The sequence below is a fragment of the Cuculus canorus genome, chromosome 1 (assembly GCF_017976375.1).
Source record: "Cuculus canorus isolate bCucCan1 chromosome 1, bCucCan1.pri, whole genome shotgun sequence".
Lineage (NCBI taxonomy): Eukaryota > Metazoa > Chordata > Aves > Cuculiformes > Cuculidae > Cuculus > Cuculus canorus.
Window position 1 is genome coordinate 132,566,792 of NC_071401.1, and position 19,567 is coordinate 132,586,358.

General features: G+C 44.8%; 2 protein-coding genes across 10 annotated transcripts in view; one reads left to right on the plus strand and one right to left on the minus strand.

Moving 5' to 3' along the window:
• LOC104060649 (alpha-2-macroglobulin-like protein 1) overlaps positions 1-12,326 on the minus strand; it is a 30,412-nt gene extending 18,086 nt beyond the window's left edge. The window contains exons 1-16 of one of the 2 annotated variants that reach the window (XM_009562459.2): positions 12,163-12,325; positions 11,354-11,537; positions 10,148-10,192; positions 9,648-9,792; positions 8,911-8,963; positions 8,557-8,577; positions 7,862-8,021; positions 7,167-7,251; positions 6,712-6,817; positions 5,371-5,479; positions 4,436-4,545; positions 3,497-3,661; positions 2,089-2,322; positions 1,592-1,655; positions 929-1,074; positions 216-362 (exon numbers count right to left, since the gene is read on the minus strand). In XM_009562459.2, the coding sequence (XP_009560754.2) occupies positions 216-362; positions 929-1,074; positions 1,592-1,655; positions 2,089-2,322; positions 3,497-3,661; positions 4,436-4,545; positions 5,371-5,479; positions 6,712-6,817; positions 7,167-7,251; positions 7,862-8,021; positions 8,557-8,577; positions 8,911-8,963; positions 9,648-9,792; positions 10,148-10,192; positions 11,354-11,537; positions 12,163-12,230 (1,842 nt within the window). In that variant the 5' untranslated portion in view covers positions 12,231-12,325. Of the gene's footprint in view, positions 1-215; positions 363-928; positions 1,075-1,591; positions 1,656-2,088; positions 2,323-3,496; positions 3,662-4,435; positions 4,546-5,370; positions 5,480-6,711; positions 6,818-7,166; positions 7,252-7,861; positions 8,022-8,556; positions 8,578-8,910; positions 8,964-9,647; positions 9,793-10,147; positions 10,193-11,353; positions 11,538-12,162 lie in introns of both variants that reach the window. The other variant, XM_054069304.1, reaches the window with a different exon arrangement.
• Positions 12,327-13,977: 1,651 nt separating this feature from the next.
• Positions 13,978-19,567, plus strand: part of LOC128852443 (alpha-2-macroglobulin-like protein 1) — a 28,051-nt gene continuing 22,461 nt past the window's right edge. For 2 of the 8 annotated variants that reach the window (XR_008450292.1, XM_054069201.1), the window contains exons 1-6: positions 13,978-14,226; positions 16,631-16,817; positions 17,147-17,309; positions 18,075-18,127; positions 18,431-18,451; positions 19,207-19,360. Coding sequence is in view for 7 of the 8 variants with exons in the window: in XM_054069201.1 (XP_053925176.1) it covers positions 14,057-14,226; positions 16,631-16,817; positions 17,147-17,309; positions 18,075-18,127; positions 18,431-18,451; positions 19,207-19,360 (748 nt within the window). In the remaining variant the exon portion in view is untranslated. Of the gene's footprint in view, positions 14,227-16,630; positions 16,818-17,146; positions 17,371-17,597; positions 17,785-18,074; positions 18,128-18,430; positions 18,452-19,206; positions 19,361-19,567 lie in introns of those variants that run through there. The other 6 variants (XM_054069203.1, XM_054069210.1, XM_054069239.1 and 3 more) reach the window with 6 other exon arrangements.

Below are 19,567 nucleotides of genomic sequence, written 5' to 3' on the forward strand. Positions count from 1 at the left end.
CTACTATCCAGGCCGAGGTCCACAGTTCAGGGCTGATGCGTGAGGAATATGATCATCACATAACTGCTCAGAAGAGACTGAGGAGGGGGAATGCCAGGGCAGCCACCTAAAACTGCAGCTGCATCCTGGAATGGACTATGGGCTTCCTCCCACCATCTCATGGAGACAGAAGGCAGGCAAGCATTAGGGGGCTGGTCACCAAAGGCTGCACTCACTGTCTGTGCTGTTAGTGTCTGGTTATTCTTCAGGAGGACACTCTTGTCAACAGCATGGACAGAGCACAAAGACCCTGGAGCAGCCTTGAGGTCTAGACTGACTTTTGATCCTGGGACTTCCTCCTTGTGTGAGAAGTCCAGTGCCACCTGCAAAAGAAGACAGTGTCAGGGGGCTTAACATTGGAAAGTGAGACCCTGTGAGTCTTAGATGTCTGGGCAGCAGAGAGAAAGACAAAGAATGAGGTAAGGAAAAGGGATAAGAAGCTGAGACAGACCCTTCTGGAAACCCATTGGGAAGTTTACAGAGGCTGCAATGCATACAGCTGAGCCAGAATTCCCCTGCCACCACACATCCACCACTCTCTGATCCAGAGCTACCCTAAAGAGATAAGCAGGCAGACTTCTGTGTTAGGGAGAACACAGGGGGATAGCACGTTGCCAAGTCAGTCATGGGGAATGAAGGGAGACAACAGGCCTCAAAGGGGCCTGGTTTACTCCTTGAGAAAGTATTGCCATTCCATGTTGGAAGACAGCAGGACCAGGAATTCAGGGAAGAAGGAGGTTACCTTTTTTTTTTCCAGCCAAAAATACTGAGCATCTGGGTTGTTATGTACCCAGGTTACACCACTTGGCTGAGGAGAAAACAGGACCAGGAACCACAGCAGGCCAGAGCACATCAGTGATGCTGTAGTACTCCCTGTGTTTTTACTAACCTTGTGTCTAAAGCACTTTTCTATTTGAAACTCTTCCATATCAGCCACCACCTCTCCATCTGAGAAGACTGTGAACAGTAGAAGGTTGATGTCAGGCAGGAAGTCATTGCCAACAGTCAGAGTCAATGAGAAGGAGCCCTGCAGATCTGCACAAGATATCAGCAAAAAAGAGAGGGGGAAGCATTCAATTTAATCAATTGATTGGGGTAGGACATACAATAAGACTCAAAAGACGGAATATAGTAATTTCTACCTGCAATAAGAACATCCCACACAGACATTGTCACAGATTAATAGTAAACCTAGGATACTGGCCACTTCTTTGGCTCAGGTTTGGCAAAAACATTCCTCTTCCTTACTGCATCCTAAACAAACAGAAAAGCTACACAAATTCTATATCTTTTCCAAGGGTACAAGCTAGCAGCAAAGTCATGAGGTTGGCTGTTAAATCGATTAGACAAGGCAGGAAAAGGACAGTTACCTAGAAGGACACTGAGCTGATATGAGAAGAGATTATGTTGGTCTAATGATGTGGACTACCCCTAAGAACTCAGTTCAATAACTCCCATCTATGGCTAAGAATAACATCTGCAAATTCGTTACTAGAGAGTGATCGCAGTTTTCTGGAGTATGTTATGAGGCATTTCATGTGTTTCTACTCACTCTCATGCTGGATAATTGGCACCTGCTTCTCTCCACTGGAAAGGATCTTGCCTTTTGCTATCACCTGAAGAGCAAAGAGAAAAGCCATTTAAGGGCCTGAATACTGACAGCATGAGGAGAGTGGGAAAAGAACAAGAGTAGAGAGAAGGACATCTGACAGATGTTGTTGCAGAAGCTCCTCTGGCAGAACATAACCTAAAGAGGTCTGCAGCAGAGATGGTGATAGCATAGCTGGGTAGGAAGTAGGGAGGTGTTGGTTAGGCAACAAGAAGTACAGAAGGCTGTACTTCTGGCCACTTGCAAAGCCAGAAGTACAGTCTGAAGTTAAGAGCAGCTGCTCCGCCCCAGAAATTTGGGCAGAACAGAACTCACAAACTGACTTATACTCCCTCAAAAGTAGCTTACCCTTTCCCCTGAGTATCTATGTCCTGCGTGAAAAGGGTAAAATGCCAGTAAGTGTAACCTTGCCCTGAGATTCAGCTGTATTCTGTACTCACCAAGTAGTAGAAGTCAATATGGTCTGCTTCAGAGCTGAGTTTATTCTGGTCAAGGATATAATCCACTTGCACTTCCTGCTCTTGATCACAGGGCATCACATCATCCTTGGCCTTGATCTCAAGGAAGCTGTTGCTCTCAGAGTAGAAAGGTTTCAGCCAGTAGATGTTATACCCAGCTCTTGTATCAAGTTCAGAAGAACTTTGCTCGTTGTCATTTTCAAGGTAGTAGGTACCCTTCAGAGCATAAAAGCATTAGTTGGCTATCAGTATCAAGTGATAAAAGGGAGTTGATGGTAGATCACACATCCATATGCTTAAATAATGCTTCTTTTGTTTAAATGTCATTTAACACTTTCTTTTCTGAATTACTAGCAAAAAATCTAAGTCTAGTTGATTTGCACACAATCTCATTTTTCCTCCTTTATCTTTCCTTGGGGACACACACCACACCAGACTTTAACCCCAGCATAGCACTTCTGTTTTCAATTTATGTTTCCAGTCAGATGTCCTGAAGCTCACCAAGCACCAAAACAGCTTTTGATTTGTGAAGCTCTACTACTCTGCAGATAGTGTAGGGCTCTGTGGACAACAGCCATGGGCTATAGAACAATATCTGGAGCCCATCCCTAGGCTCTCTGAGGACAGAAATCTATCCTCTCGATTACAGAAGCTCTGATCACCAAATCCTGCCCAACCAAAATTAGGGTACTGCACCCTGGATAGTCTGGGGTCTCAGGGAAAAACATATGGAACAACAGTTCCAGTTTCTAAGAAATGGATGGCAATAGAAGATCATATTGCTTGGGCATGAAACCCACATCATCTGCAGGAATGCAGGTAGGGGGAAGATAGGTGTTCTACCAGGCTAGTGACAAGATCTAGGTGCAGGATCAAAAATTGTGGGGAGAAGAGGCCAAATGCTTCAAGGTCTGGTGTTGAAATGGAGGTCAAGACCTACCTGCCAAGCTGAGCCTGGACAAGCTATCTGCTACTGAAAGTCAAGGACGGCCCCTAGGAGTGGAGTTCAACAGAGACAGGTGTCAACCGCTACTTCTGCAGAGCCACCTCCAACATGTCCCAGAATGGACAAATGGGAGATTTCCTCCAAGGAACTATTGAGATTAACAGATGTTTTCAGTGGACTCAAAGGAAGGTGAGGGGAAATGCAAAAGATTTGGATCATGCTACAGCTCAGGACAGCAGAGAACTTTTGTTGACCTGAACTGTTACAGTACAACCTTCCGTTTCCCTGAGGAGATGACACTGGAGAGTAATTAAAGATGCTTCTACATCAAATGAGATCAGGAACCAGAGGACTGTGCTCCAAACCCTCAAATTTCTTCCACCTTCTGTTCTTTTCCTAAGCCTAGCTTCACTTTATCCTGCTTTATCTATGGCTGATGCTTACCTTCAGAGAAACCATTGTGCTGTTCCAGCTGCTGGTATCCAGTGAGAAGTGGGCTTCCCCATTCTCATCTGTGAGGAATGACAGCTGTGTCTTCTCATCATTGACATCAACTATTAGGTAGACTGTTTCATTTCTTAAAGAAGAATTGCCACTGTGGCAGAACACCTGCAGAGAAGGGGGAGCAGTTTATACACCATTGTGCCACACTGAGGCCCTGTTACTTCTTAATATTAATTGTTTCCATCAGTGGTCTTTCCTAAATCCTTTTAGCTTTTAGGGAGGTTGAAGTGATCCCAATCAAAGTGCAATAAATACACAAAGCCAGTAATGTGCATCTGTTCAGAACCAGAAACAAACAGTAGTGCAGCCAAATGAGACACCTGTATTGGGGGAAAAGATGATTTCCTCAGATCCTGAGCTTTTTCTTGGACAATGCTGCAGGATCCTTGACAATTACAAACATTCTTGTCTCCAGCAACTTAACTGTTACAGTTCCTTGCCCTTCTTCATACTAGGGTTATTACTGGCCCTGGTGAAAGTGTTTCTAGCCCAAATGGGATGGCATCACCCTAGGGTACTTGAGTCAGAAATGACTGCCAGTGAACTGATATGCAAAGCTTTAGTGATTTCTGCCAAGCTACTGTGGGCATTTGTCTAAGAGGAAAGTTATTTCCTCGATGATGCCACCCCGATCCCATATGCCTTTTACTGCACAGACTAGTTTCAGGAGCTGGGGAAGACTCCAGAGACTGAAGCTGGCTCCAAAATTACTGTCCAGGGAATATACTACATTAGGATGGAGAGAAGAAATTGATTCTACGGGAGGCTTCACTCATAGTTGCTGGGTACCAGTGCTTACTTTCCTGCAGATTGCTGCTTTCTGCCTACAGATTAGACCTCTGATGTATTCTCAACAGAAAATAGATTAGTGGATGTTACCTTCCCTGTGTATGGTAGTCCACGTTTGTAGAATAAATGGAGGTTGATAAATTCTATAGACTTCACTCTTGTTGCAATAGGAAGTTGAGCCTTTTCCCAAGTCTGTGCTCCTGGGTGGAGAGATGAAAATGTGTTAAACTCTAACAATGCTATTAGGGAATCATAAGACAACAAGATTTTTCAACACTAGATACGTGTACAACCTCTAGATTTAGGAGCGAAAATACATTCTTCTAAGATATGATTCTCTCAACCTTTCTGGGTCCTCTGCTTCATGACATGATGCATCGTACACTAGAAGTACTTATTTGTCTTTGTTAAAGACAAAGAGAAACTAGATGATTGTTTAGTTACAGACAGTTACAGTGTGGATGCCTACAAGTAGCCTGAAGGACCCCATCCTCTATGTGACAGTTCGAACAATGGACACCTCCAGCTGCCAGAGCTAGGTGCACATTAAGACTGATACTGAAAACTCCCTCCTTGTTGTCAATATCGTGTCAGACTAAAAGGGAGCAGAACGGCATTTCTTACAGGAGAAGTATGCATAAGCAGCCCTACTGCAGGGTTAGGAAAAGAGAGGACAAGAGGCTGTGGATAGGGACTACCTGTGAGGATGGTGCACTAAAATTAGAAAGGAATGCCAGGGCTTGTTCCAGATTTTTCTGTGACTAGCCAGGACTTTCCAATTGGCCAAGGAACACCTTAGCAATCACTAAAAAAGTTATATACATTCTATTGGAGATGATGAACGGAGAGGATTTGGAAATCTGGTAATAATATATGGAAGAAGTACTAGAATAGAGACTAACATTATGCCAGAAGACTTTGAAACACTCAAGCTACTTTTTCAAAAGGAGTTAAACTGCTACAGAAAGGTCAAAACCAAAGAAGTCGCCTGCAAGGAAGAGAATGCTTCACATATTCTTCAGTACCTGTTCCATTTTCCATCATTTCTGCTCTCACAAGTACATAGAGGTCGGTCTCTTGTAATTCCAGAGCCTCTGTATTTACCATAAAATTAGCACAACCATTCTTGTTTGTCTGCAGAAAGAGAGATACAAACAGAAAGAGCATGGTGTGGCAGAAGGCTAACCATTCCATAAATGCTGGGTAATTCTAAAGAAAGATTTCTAAATACTTGTGGAACAGATGGAAGCTCGAAAGTTTATAAGTGCAGAAACTCGTCATGGATACTTCATCCAGAAAAGAAAATGAACATGCTTGGATTAATCAGTCACTGAAAAAGTGGCAGAAAAAAATTGCTTCAGGCAAATCACGTAAGGGTTAATTATATCACAAACTCAGGAGCCTGGATTAAGTCCAGATCCTGCAGCTGAAAGAGCCTAAGTGTCCTTGCCTGAGCTAAAGGTAACCTCCTCCCTGAAACTATATAACCTTCCTGAATAAAGCTCGACAGTGTGGCTTTCCAGTTAAGCAAGGGCATCCAGTCACTTACAGATTGCAAGAGTTTTGCTAAGCATTAAGGTAGAGATTGGATACAGCCAGTTTGCCAGAGACGGGAGGCGGACAAAGCATCATGCCTGTTAAGTTCCCCACAGAACCTTGCAGGACATCTTATATGCCATGTGAGAGGGAGCTGGCATTCAACTGGTGTTTTGCACAGCTAAGACTGTACAGCATTCCAGCCAAAGACATTTTGCTACCGGGTGCCTTTTAAAAGATACAGAGATCCGGCTGGATTTTTATATTCTGGATTGTCGCTGGCTGATCTCACAGTTAGAAATATTTTCTAGTGACTTTCAGGCTGAAAGAGCTGCATCTGAAAGCCAAGGGAAAAAAACAAGCGTGTAGCTTAACCACAAACTCACAATCAACACAAACATGCAGAAAGTGTAACCAGCACTAGACATAATCTCAGACAGGATATTAGCAAGCTTAAGATGATCCATTAACTGCATGGATCAGGGCATTAAGCCACAGACTGTCTGATATATAGTTTATTGGTGGGACAGGTCACAGGACTGAATAGACCAGTGATCGGTGAGCATACGATAAGATACAGACCTTTGGGAAAGGCCCCATGCATCATTGCTTACACAGAGTTTATCCTTTCTCCTGAAACAATGACTCAGATATGGGCAGATAGAGCAGTAACTCAATCAATAGAATCAAAGGAAGAAGAATCAATGGTCTGATCAGGTCTAGCAAGTGGGAAGGCACACAGACAATCAGAGGTGCATCGGGGCAGGTTAAGGAGACAGACACACATTTCCAGCAAGTTAAAATTTCAACTCTCTTATTTGTCCACCTACCCAGCTAGTTTGCTTCCTCATCCCAGGTGAAAAATATTCCAAGATAATGGGTGATGTGTCAAAGGTAACATCTATTTTCCCTTGAACAGGCTTTCCATAAGTATATCTGCATCAAAAGGGAAAAATATTCACCTAAAGACTGGATGCTTCAGCAGAAATACTGATCCAAGCCACCTCCACCCTCATTGGAGAAAGAGCTTTGTACCTTGCTTGCCTAAGAGCTTAAAATTAGTTTGCGCCCCTCTCCACTCACTATACCCAGCATTCTTTGTGTTCTTCAGTCTCACAGTAAATGACCACATGCTAGAAGGAGTCCATTGCAGAGAGAGATCTGTCTCCTCCAACCACAGAGTAATGCAAGAACATTATACTGGAAGGCTACTTCCAAGCTATGGGCAATCTGGAGGTGACTGTGGACCTAAAGGCCAGAGATCACAGTGGTATCATGTACTCACTTGCCACAGACCTTCAGATGAAATTCCTCATCTTCTGCAGTGATAAATGGAGGATGTTCAATCTTTATTTCAAATTTTTCCAGCACTGCATAGAAGAGAATGTAAGGATAGAGGAAAAAAGCAATACTAAGTACGGACGCTGACTGTAAGTTCTGTTATAGCTGCAGTCCTGATGTCGGAAAAGACAGCAATATTCCCATTTATTCATCACCACACTGCAGTAGGGGTTGCTTCTTTCAGTCACACCACCCTCTATTTGCTGCTACAATTGCACATGGGACTACTTCCTACCCCAGCTCAGTCAAGCATAAACATTTTCAATTGCCCGGCGTTTTGTCCTTACCTATATCACTGCAACTGAATGGGACTAAGATGATGCTTCTTCCTATTGTAGCAGCTGACTGGAGTGGATAGAAAATCTAGCTTAGAAGGAGGTGAAAATGAGCAGCAGAAAGTGCTCATCCCAAGGCCCAGCCACAGCTCAAATGAGATGTCAGACAACAGCCTTTCCTTCGTACTCTGTGCAGCTGCAGAACCTGTGGTCTAGCACAAGACACGTACACAGAGCCATCTGTCCCCATCCTGAGCCTGCTGTTGTCCCATAGAAAAGGTCTGATGAACACATCTGCATCGCCCTACTCTCTTCTCCATCTACCCACACTGCTTTTCCCTCACCCCTGTTTTCCAAGTCTCACCATATTCATCAACACTGAATGTTTTTCTAGCCATGTTTTGTTGCACTGAGATGGCATACTCCCCAAGCTGTGCTTCAGAGGCCAGGAGGAAGGATAGATCCACGATGCCATTTCTTGACTTTACATTCAGCCACTCAGCAATTCGGTTATATTCAGGATCCTGTTTGGGAAAGGACATGCAGAGCCACCAAATCACATTGGAAGCATGGGTACCTGGCAGGTCCAGCCATACTCAGCACTGGAAGGCACTATGAGGGCTTAGTCCTTGCCCCTAAGAGAGGATGCCAGATCACCAGGTGAGTTTCATTCATCTCCCTTCAGTATACTTGTACTGAGCTTTTGAATTGCAAAGGCTGCTGAGAACAGCAGAGCTACTGGAAAGCGGTAACACCATAACCCTTTGGGAAGGAGAAGCAGTTCTGCTGTATCAACAGAGCACTTAGCCTTGTTCTTTATGCTCTGTGCAGACAAGGTGCTGGGCAAAGGTTTATTACTGCCCTGCCTCTAGCTCAGCAATTTGCATCACAGAGGTGCTGGTTTGAATAAAGAACCCAGACTGAGCAGGTAGAAAACTCTTCAGCTCAACCTGAACCATAACCTTATGAGGTTATATTTGTGGCACAACTCTGCCCATGAGGGAAAGGGCACAGCAGAAGAGACAGACATCTCCTTTTGGTTAGTTCTTTGTCACTTACCTCCAGCCATATCTGGGAATACTGTAAAAAAAAAAAAAAAAAAGATAAACACAAATTCAGTTGTATACATAGTGAAACAGCATCCCCATGAACCAGTATTAACACTGCCTGGTGTGGGGTCCTGACCAGAAAGTTCTGCCACATCCAAAACCCACACAAGATCTCCTCCTCCCTCTGTCCTAGCTTATACTGCAGTCTCTCTCCAAGGGACCAGTGGATGAGTGGTTTTCCTTCAAAGATCACTTGTTCTTATATTTCAAAGACAGACATGAAGGGAGATGTCTCTTTTATGAGCCTCTCAATGTCTCTCATGCTGAGGTTTATACTTCTAGAAAAGGACAAGGTGATACTCACCTCATTTTTAATGACCTTAAGATTGTCATCAAGGCTCACAATCCGAAATTTCACTGGAAATATAAAGAAAATGATAGTAAAGCATTCCAACTGCACCACATCCTTGCACAGATCTGCTTCTCCTTTTCTGTGCTCTAGTATTTGTGTCTCTCTGTTCACCTCAAAAATATGCAGGTCTTTCCCCAGACAGCCCACCTCAGCATATCCCACCCCAGAGGACTTTCTCTGGAAGGTTTATATGCAGCTATGGGCTGTAGAAACTTACTGCCTTTACCTAGAGAGATCACAATGATGTGTAAAACAGAGCAATTGGTCTGTCTGCTCATACTGTGGAGACTGTGGAGTAACACTCTCTGTATCTACAGCTTGGAACAGTCACTCTAGACTTTACTTAACATCTATGTTAACAAAAGTCTTAAAAAAAAAAAAAAAAACCACAAAGGATTGCCCAGTGTCCTAGAGAGTCCTGGCTTTCCTTTAAGTCTCACTAGAGATACTTCCCCAAAACAACATGCAGGAGCAGCAGGCTGGTCGTTTGTTGATTTGGTGCGGTACAGATTGGAAGTGAACATCTTGACTCATATTGTTCTTGAAAACATCTAATAAAACAGACCTGCTTTCTTCCATCTCCAACAAGCTTAGCTTGATGCACTTGGTGAAAGTGATGTGACTCCACAGATGTGACTGCTACCTTGACCCTTCCCTTCCTGTTTCCACGTACCACCTTCTTGCCTTACCTGTTTCTCCAGGTTTGTATAAGTTCTTGTCTGTCTCTATCAGAATTATATTCTTCCGAGGCTTGACCAGAACCTTCTTGCGACCCTCAAAGAGCACATTGTCCCCACTATGAATCAGAACGTGCAGAAAAGCCACCTTCTCTACCTGTTAGGTTAAAAACAAACAAACAAACAAACAAACCAGCAAAATCCAAAACAAACTGTCCAAGAGTATAAGTAAGCTAAAACAGAGACACTTGTCTTACCAAAATCTCTAGTTTTCCTCTCTTCCCTTCCCCTCCTTTGATTTTGCTTTTTCCTTTCCCTAGTCGTAGTCTTCTCTGTGCTTCCCAGCTTCCTCGTTTTCTTTTGTTTGCCTTTGTCCTTTTGTCTCTTTCCACATTTCTTTCTCCTGTTATCATTTTCCCACCCTGCACCTCCAACACTAACATGGCAAGACTCAGCGGGGGCTGAAGCCCTCTAGTTTGCAAGAGGTGAGACAGCCAAGAAAGGTGTCTTACCTGTAAGGTGGAATTATCTCTTTTCCTGTGAATGATCTCTGGTACCTAGGTTGATTGATACAAGGAAACAGAAAAAAAAATTATCAGAGACATTGCATCTTATCCTGGATGTGAGGTATCACCTCACTATTAAAAAATCCCCTAACTTCAGAGTCCAAGTTCTACTGTATGACTGTCTCTGACACGCTTGTCACTATAGGGACAAGAAGCAGTCACCATCTGTCTCTTGTTAATGAACCTAGGAGTGAACCAACTGATATTGTATTCTCCCACTTCAAGTAAATGTGCGATTTTTATGAAAGCAAGAAAAATCATAGGCACATCAAATCTGGAGCTGACCAAGAGAGTAAGAGGAGATGAGATACTGATCAGGCAAAACCAAGACACCTCAGTATCAGAAAAACTGGTGTTAGCAGGAGAAAGATTCTTTTTGCTAATGGCAGACTTCCTTGGCTTTCCAGAGCCAGGACTTGCTCTATCCTAAGGGCCTGGCACCAAGCATTTAATTGTTGTCTTGTTTATGCAAGAACCAACTATGGCCTCTCCTTGAGTTCTGCTGTATCTGTGGGACTATCAGGGCATAGGCACAGCAACTTTGTAAAGTGCTAAGGAAGACGGAAGAAGACACTGGTTTTTTTTTTCCTGTTACTGAAAGCAGCAAAGTTGCAACGACAGGCACTCAGCCCAAGAAATACCGAGACTGCCTAGGTGAAATTCAGTTTATGGTGGGTTCAGCAGTATCACAACCCCTTCACAGCTAAATCAAAGCAAGTTCAATGTCTATGCAGGCTGCAACTACACCTTGCAATCTAGATGCAGATTTAGAGCATAATGGTCATCTTGGCAGGCTTCGGAGGAAGCAAGGATGAAAAGAATGTATTCCCAATGCATTGACTTGCACTGAGATATGCAAGCATTTCTAAGGAATAAACACGGAACAAACTGAAAGTTAGTATTTTCCAACAGGCTTTGAGTAGGATGAAATGGGCTGATACAGATGAAAAGAACAGGTTTTTATTTACACAGGAAAGATTCCCCACTTCGTTAGCTTTGAGATGCTGCTGTATTTTGCCAGGCACTGGTAGGGAAACTTAACCTGCTTGCAACCCATGGCAAAGTGATGAACAATGTAACCCAGAGAAGTGCTTGGCTCCTGTCTGAAGTGAGAGCATCAACGGCCAAATCAGCAGTCAAAGCTGCACTCACCTGGAAGGTGATGCACTGAAAAGTGCCTGGCTTCTCCACATCCAGTTCCACCAGCGTATGATTCTGGGTTGTTACCTGCAAGGTGCTAGCTAAGTGGACATCTTCAGTCAGCGAGCTGAGGTGAATGCAGAGCTTCTCCTCTTGGGACTGGTGAATGACAGCAGGGAACACCACTGTATATTGACTAGAAGAGAGCAGGAGATTTTAAAAAACAGTTCAGAATCTGAAGTGGGCAGGCCAAGATCCATCTCTGCTGCTTTCATGAAGAGGTAGATCAGGGGTCAGAATGTCTGGAGGCCTGTAATAAAAGGACTATAGTGCAGCCCCCTTTCCATGCCAGACAGAAGCAGTGTGACTCATGTAGAACTAAAGAGCTTTTGATATCCCTCTACCACCACCTTGCCACCAGCCAGGACAGAGCTTCATAGTGCACAATACTCCAATAGCAAGTACATAGAACAAGGCTGTGTGAGGAATGAAGCCAAAGACTCAGTGGCTGAGGCATAAGCGTCAGTCCTCACATGAAATTTCAACTCCATCAGCACAGGATGAACAGATGCAAAACTCGTGGCTTTGGTAGCCTTGCAGTGTGTGTAGTGCAGTGCCTGCACAAGCAAGCATCAGGGGCTTCACCTGCAGTGGTGCTCAACACCCAGCACTACAGTGGGACCCAGTAGGAGTTGTTTCTGCTCAGCCTCTCTAGGAACCATTCAGCTCTGTAACGCTAAACAGTGCAGCATCTCAGCACCACCCTTCAATGACAGTTCCTTCCACCAAGCCCCCCCAAAATCAAAAGGAGATAATCTCACGGTTCCAGGCTTGCTGCAGCTGCGACTAGGAATAAGGTCAGGGCCAAGAGGAGCACTGGTGCTCCCATGGCTTGGGCTGGGACAGACAGCTGACAGAATCCACACAGGAGGAGAGAACTGCCTATACTGAAGGGCTGGAGCAATCCTAAATACCCTCTTCAGATGGGTCCAAAGAGTGGGGGAGTTGATACATGGAGATAATATCTCTTCCAGGCTAATGACATTAGCTAATATTTACTTGCTTCCATCAACAGCAGAGTAAAGGCCACACAGCACAGTTGTCCACCCACATCTATCTTCAGAGGATATTCCAGGTCATGGGGTGCCAGAGCACAGTGAGGGGCAATGCGTGGTGAGCAACCCAGGCTGAAGGAGACTAGAAGAAAAACTCATCTCAGCTGTGGCTGGTTTGGGTCCTACCTGTAGTATCCGAACAAAGCCAACGCTGCACACCTGCTACTGACTTCAGCTTGTAAAAAACATCCTCAGTATTCTCTCTGTGGATCATTGGTGATCTTCACCTCATCCAGTGTTCAATCAGAGCTTGGAGTAAGAAGCTCTCAATTTACCTCCATTCCCTGGATCCCTACCTCTGTGCACCGATCCATCCCAGCCATGTCTGATCCTCCTGGGTACAGAACCTTTTCCAGGGTTGCTCCTGCCACCCACTGCCAACTCCCTTCATAGCTCCACTGTAAGGCCATTCCAAATAAAGCAAGATATTTTAAGTTTCCACATATTTTAGCAAAATCTACATCTCCCCAGGCAGGATGTCCATTCTTCTGCCAGCTTTCTCCAACCATGAGGTAGTTCTACACTGACACTACCACCCATCTCCTCCAGACTCTTCTCAGGCACTGCAGCTTTGTATTTCCTTTCCCCGGATGGCAGCAGTGAAGTGAACAGGGCTTGAATGTTTTTACCTTACTTGAAGGTGGATTTCTTCATCCTACCCTGGCTTCAGATGTGTTTTTGCAGATCATAACCAAAGTTGCACAATATGGAGTGAATTTGCCATCTGCCCACTCTTTGCCCTCCAGCTGAAGCAATCACCTGGATTTACTTTGGCACAGTCCCTATATGTGTGCTTAGCATCCACCCCCTTAGTGCACAGCACGAAGCAACAGGAACACAGTAGCATTTAACCTATCTCTAACATTGCAGATAATCTGCAGGTTTAAAGCACTGTATGTCAGTGATCTGGGAACATATTTGATTCTCTGAAATCAACAGGGTTTTGAGTTCAAGCCTAAACAAATGGTACTAAAACCAACCCCAGTTCTGAGTGATTTCAGAACTTCATGGTTCCACGTCTCTGAATGGTGGAGTTGGCTGATTTTAAATGGGAATAGATAGACAATATTGTAAACTTCTTCCCTTTTTCCAGGGAGGAATGGGAGCACTGGCAGAGATGTGTGTGATATCGTAGGCTAGTCCGGCTGGAGGCTGCAGGACAGGAGTGAAGTTTCAGTAAGAAATAAGTAATATATATATAAAGAAGTCGTATAGAAGAAGAACCCCGAAGAAAAATCCATTGATATCACAAAGAACGGATTTGCTCCAGGATGTTTCCAATTAAATGTTGGTAAAAGCACCATTATAAAAATTGGGCCCCTATACCAAATACGGTAACTGAGCACTCCCACTGCCATCAGTTGTGCTGTGTAAGAAGACAGAGCAAGGTATGTCCCAGTGAGATATCAACAAGCCTTACAAAGCCTCAAGGCAAGTGCCTTTGGTGTGTAGACAATAAACATTTTCTCCACCCCTTCTACCCGCCCACATCCCAGCCCCAGCCATGCCCAGCATGATTTCCACCTTCTTGATTTTGAAGCTAAGAGTGAGACAGGCATCCCGTCAGGACAGGAGCAGTGCAGTCCTTCAGCTCTGGATCATGGAGAGAGGGAAGAAGGAAACCAACAGAAGTAGGGGCAGAGGGGAGGACAAAGGAGAGATTCAGCTTTCTGCGGAGGGATTCAGCCTGCAGTCAGATATGTGGAGCATCGTGTTCCTGTGGGGCAGCATCCTTCTCCTGCCTAGCGTGGCTGGATCACCTGCAATGCTGTAAGAACCTCAGCTGCTTCACATACATGCTTTGGTCTGTCGGGATCAAAAATCCAGTGGGGGTGTGGGATGGCAGTGTGGCAAAAATAGGACAGAATTCCTGAGACAAAAAGTGTTTTTCCATTGTATTTCTCATATTCCCAAGGTTTCACTTGGTTCTTATGCACTCTCTGCCCCACATTCTCCCCACTACTTAGCTCTCCGTTAAGTGCCTTTTATGTCGACCATGTATTTCTGCAAGGAATCAGGCATCTTTCTGCATGTGTTTAATTCTGACTTGCCAACATCTTTCATCTCCTATTGTGTTCTGGAATACATTTCCTTTTGGGCTATGCTTTTCTCTTCAGAGCCATAGGTTGCCATTTAAATGTTTAGCAGACAAATCTGGGTGCCTTTACAAATCAGGCAAACTTGAGCCCAAGTTATCAAACTAATGTGGATGGTTTTTGTAAAGTTATGTGTTCATTCTGTCTCGATTGGCTCCCTCTATGCATTTTCTCAGACCTCTGGCAAGGATAATTCCCAGCACTGCTTCTCTTCATATACTTTATCAGGAATGCAACTCCAGGCACTGTGTTGTGATATAATGGCTTGTGAATTTGTTCTTGGTCTTTGAAGACCTTTGCTTTTGCAGCCATGGTATAAGTGCGAACAGAAACATGGCTGTGCTCAAACAATAGATGTTGAAGTGGGAAATATGTCACTGGGTTGTAGCTGGGTTCCCTCCTGCCATGTGTGGTGTGATATGCACAAGACTAGTTTTAAAAGTTTTGTCCCACAGGAGTACAGCCTGTTCCTGCAGGACATGTTCCATAGGTTGATATAACTCCTGTTCCAGTGATGCTTTACCACTACCTGTTTCCCACTGTTACCTTCAACAAGAAGCTTTACTTTATGGAAATAAAGTAGCTTCCATAGGCTGCCCGCTGTCCCACCTGTGTATCAATGTTTTTTTGTAGATTTATGAGAAAGGAGGTATGGGAGGTTCAAGCAGTGACTCTTTAGTGCTTATTCCATCCTTTGGTCTAGTGGCAGGAGAGAGGTACCATGAGTCAGCTTGAGTGGGAAAATCAAAGTGTCATTGGCACCTGTTATCAGATCTCCTAATGTCAGCAGCAGACAAGGCAGCTTGGCAGCACTCAACTGTGAAAGCATTCAAGTCTCCTGGCCAGTAGGACTTTGACTCTCTCTTGCCAGAGTGCTGAGTTCCACCTATGAACTGCCAGCAGGTCACATCTCTTGCCTCCTGCTGTTCTGATCTTTCCAGGCCCTGCCCTCCTGCTGCTGCAGAATATGCTGCTTGCTGAACCTGTCCAGAAGCAGTAAGCAGGAGTCAGTGATAATTTTCCAAACCCTCTTGAATGTTGACTTACTTTGGTCCTAGTTGCTGCAGTGCAGTATAAAAAAAAAATAACAACTTCTTGGTGTTATTCATGGGCACTGCTAAAAGAGTATAGACACAGAGGTGTGAGAACTGGCATAAGAGAGCAAGGAGGACAGGAGTGTCAAGAGCTGAGGAAATATGTCCCTATGTCTGGGACATGAAGTCAGGACACTGGCCTCCATACACATGGCATTTGTTCCGAGCCGAAGAGTAGATGATAGGACAGAAAGCAGAAAACAAACCAAAGAAACTGATGAGATGTATTGTGGTTTGGTGAAAAGGCTGAAGTCTCGGGAAACCTGCGATGTACTAAAGCTTGCTGCTGATCCCTTGGGTGACATGGGGAAGTCTCTTCTCCTTATTTTGACTTTCAGTTGAGGAAGCAGTTAATTTGTCTTCACATGTGTGTGCAGCATGTAGTGCAGACTCAGTGTTAATGTCTGCAGTACCTGTAGATGAGGAGAACAACGTGATCTTGTCCCGCTAGCACTGTGACACTGGAATGAAGAGACCAGAAGGAATGAAGAGACAAGACTTTCTTATTAGGAAGTACCCTTAAGAAGAGGGAATTGACCTTGTTTATTGAGGAGAGAAGGTTGAGGGGAGACCTTATCACCCTCTACAACTACCTGAAAGGAGGTTGTGGCAAGGTGCGTCAGTCTCTTCTGCCAGGTAACAAGCACTAGGACAAGAGGAAACAGCCTCAAGTTGCGCTAGGGAAGATTTTAACTAGATATAAGGAAAAATTTCTTTACCTAAAGGTTTGTCAAGAATTGGAACAGGTACTATAGGGAAGCAGCAGAGTCACCATTACTGAAGGCATTTAAAAGATGCATAGATTCAGTGCATAGGGACATGGTTTAGTGGTGGACTTGGCAGTCTTAGTTTTATGGTTGGACTGTATGATCTTAATTTTTTTCCAACCTAAACGATTCTGTGATTCTGTGAAATCCTATGGTCAAAATCTCTCTGTTAGAAAATCAGTTTCACTTGACTTTTTTTTTCTTTTTTTTCCAATAGAAATTATGCTGTAGCAATACCATCTCAGCTCTACCACCCCTTCTCAGAGACAGTGTGCCTTCAGCTCAGCAGAAAGCAAGCAGTCCCTATCCATGTGACTGTAACCTTGCAAAGCAGAGCTGGGAATGAGACCCTGATCACTCAGTCCATCTCTCAGCTCACCTTCTTTCAGTGCACAAGTTTCCAGGTGAGGAAGATATTTTCAAGAGTTGTCAGTAGAGTGGATAGCGCAAGAGTTCTGTTCTTCCTGGACAGGAAGGCACAGAACTATGTCTTCCCATGGGGACATTTTAATCAGGAACTGAATCTTCTGCTATAGTCTGTATAGGTCTGCCATTGTCCTTCCTGCTGTGTAGTTCCATTGAAATTTTATGCTTCTAGAAAACATTCTGACAAGTACTGTGGTACTGTGAGGCCTTTCAGAGTGAGAACTGGAGTATCATAACCATTATCCCAAAAGCCTGGGGATTCATGAATGGCGTCCACCCTGACTGATGGTTACAACTGTGTCTGCAGGTCCCTCCTCCTGCTGGAAACCCGGATGAAGTGGCTTTTATTGTTATCACAGTTCTGGAAGCCGACTCAGAGTTTCAGAAAAAACAGGAAGTGCTAATCAAGCATGCAGACAAGAAGACTTTTATCCAGACAGACAAACCTATGTACAGACCTGGACAGACTGGTATGGACAGAATGCCATGTCTCGTGAGAGAAGGAACAGTCCTCAGGCTACAAAATACAGGGTAGCCTCTAGCACTTACAGCAGAGCCTGCTCGGCAAGAGAGATTGGTTACAGGCTTCATCTCCCGTCTAGGATGTTCCTGCTTTGAGGGTTTTGGGGATATGTCTCTGCCACATCAGCATGACTTGTATTTTGCCCAGTACCAACCATAATCAGGCAGCACGAACAGGGCTTGTGTGTTTAGACTTATGTGTGAGAAAAGGTTCAGATGCCATTGTGTGACAATCTTGATTGCTCCAGTCAAAGCCACAGTCTGTCAGTGCCCTAAATTCTTCTCTCTCCTACAGACTCCCTCAGACGAGGATCGTGGTCCTGCAGGCCCCATCACTACCCTAGCACAGCTCAGATCACCACAGGGTACAGCTGCTTTCCCCATGCCTCTCCACCCTCTCCACTGGCATGACCTTCACTGCAGGCAAGACTGAGTGCCCCACTGGAGGTCCAATGTCCACGAAAATGCTGTTTCTTCCCAGCACAGCCATCCTTCCCAGAAACCCCACGCTGCCTCTCCTACGACTTTTTCCTCTAGTAGCATGCCGGCTTGTAGCAGGGCTTTGGGCATAGGAGCAGGAATGAATGGCACTAGCTGCCGCCCACACCCTCGCAGTAAAGCACATGGGCCTGTCTTTCATAGGTATCCATTCTTGTCATAATTAACAGACTTGATTTTATTTCACCCAGTTCTGTTTTTCTTTTGCTCTCTAGTCAAGTGGCGAATTGTAACCTTGGATCAGAACTTTGTCGCCAGCAACAAAATGGTAAGTGAAGAGGAGAGAAACCTTGATGAGTCTGAATATGCTATGGGCTGCCTTTATGACTTCTGGATCTGTGCTTGGCCCAGGTAGGTGATCCATCTGTGGACAGCTGGTTGCTTTTGGTGCTTACAAACAGAGTTCGGCACCAACTGCAATGCAGGAGCTGCTCATGATGTTGAGTCACAGGCAGACCCCGGGGATTGCTTAGGGAAGAATCATCGATGGTTGGGGGATAAAAAATAACAGAGAAGTGGATGGCAATTTGCCTGAAAGCATCCCACCAGTAACTGTTATTTCCTCCCACAGCACCGCCTGGTGGAACTGAAGGTAAAGCATCTACGTTATTCACCTTGGGAAAGACACGGGTTTGGAAACACGTTGGGGAGATATGGATGCAGAAAGCCAGTTACCTCAAAATGAACAGGAACAGTCCACAACTTCTTGCCTTTCCATTCTTTAGTATTCACACAAATTTGGCAGCGCATTGTCATGATACTGATCACCTAGCAGTCCCTGCCGCACATGATGGGTGCCACTGAAAACCAGTCAGCTGTCCAGCAAACCTTTTAGAGTCGTCACAGGATTTTAAGTCCCTCTAACCTGTGCATTGAAGATCCATGAAAATCCTGAAGTTTCTGGACTCATTTCCCCACGCTTTCCTGGGGATTCAAGACATCAGACCCCCCTAATAATCACTCCCAAGTAATGTGTGCTTTAGGCAGCACGTGCTGTCAGGTTTGACCTGGGGGCTATGCCAGCTCAGATTACCACAGGGTCTCTGAGTGGGACCACCTCTATCTCTTAGTGTGACAAGCAGACAGTAAACCACAGTTTTGTGTCAGTAAGTGGGATGGCGGTGCCACCAGAGAGCAATAACATGATAGATTGACTTTGTCAACGAGACAGGGAGAAAAGCCCTATCCTCTTCACACTCAGACTCACCTGAGCACTGTAGCTGTGTCATAGACCTGGGCTCTCAGGACAAGAAGATGTGTGCTCAGACCATGCTGTGATAGCTTGGACATCCTGCATAAGAGTCTCTTTCAGCACTGGGAAATAACTATCTGCTGCTGTCACAACAGGACCCCAAGGGAAACCGAATTGCACAGTGGCTGAATGTTACACCTATGGGAGGCATTGTGGATGTGTCCTTCTCTCTGGCTGAAGAAGCACTGGTTGGAGAGTATATCATAAAAATTCCTGACACCACACATACCTTCAGGGTAGAGGAGTACGGTAAGTGTCTCAGGAAGCACAGCATCAGAGAAAGGTGTATTCCCTCCAGCCTAACTCTCTCACACAGAGCGGAATGGGCCATGGAGCTGTGAACAGCTGTGCTGGTTGTGCTAGCACCTGAGATGTTGAACTGCCTGCCAGTAGCTGTAAAATCACTGACTTTCACTCAAGCCCACTGGCTTTCTCCTCCTCCATATCCTGAGGATG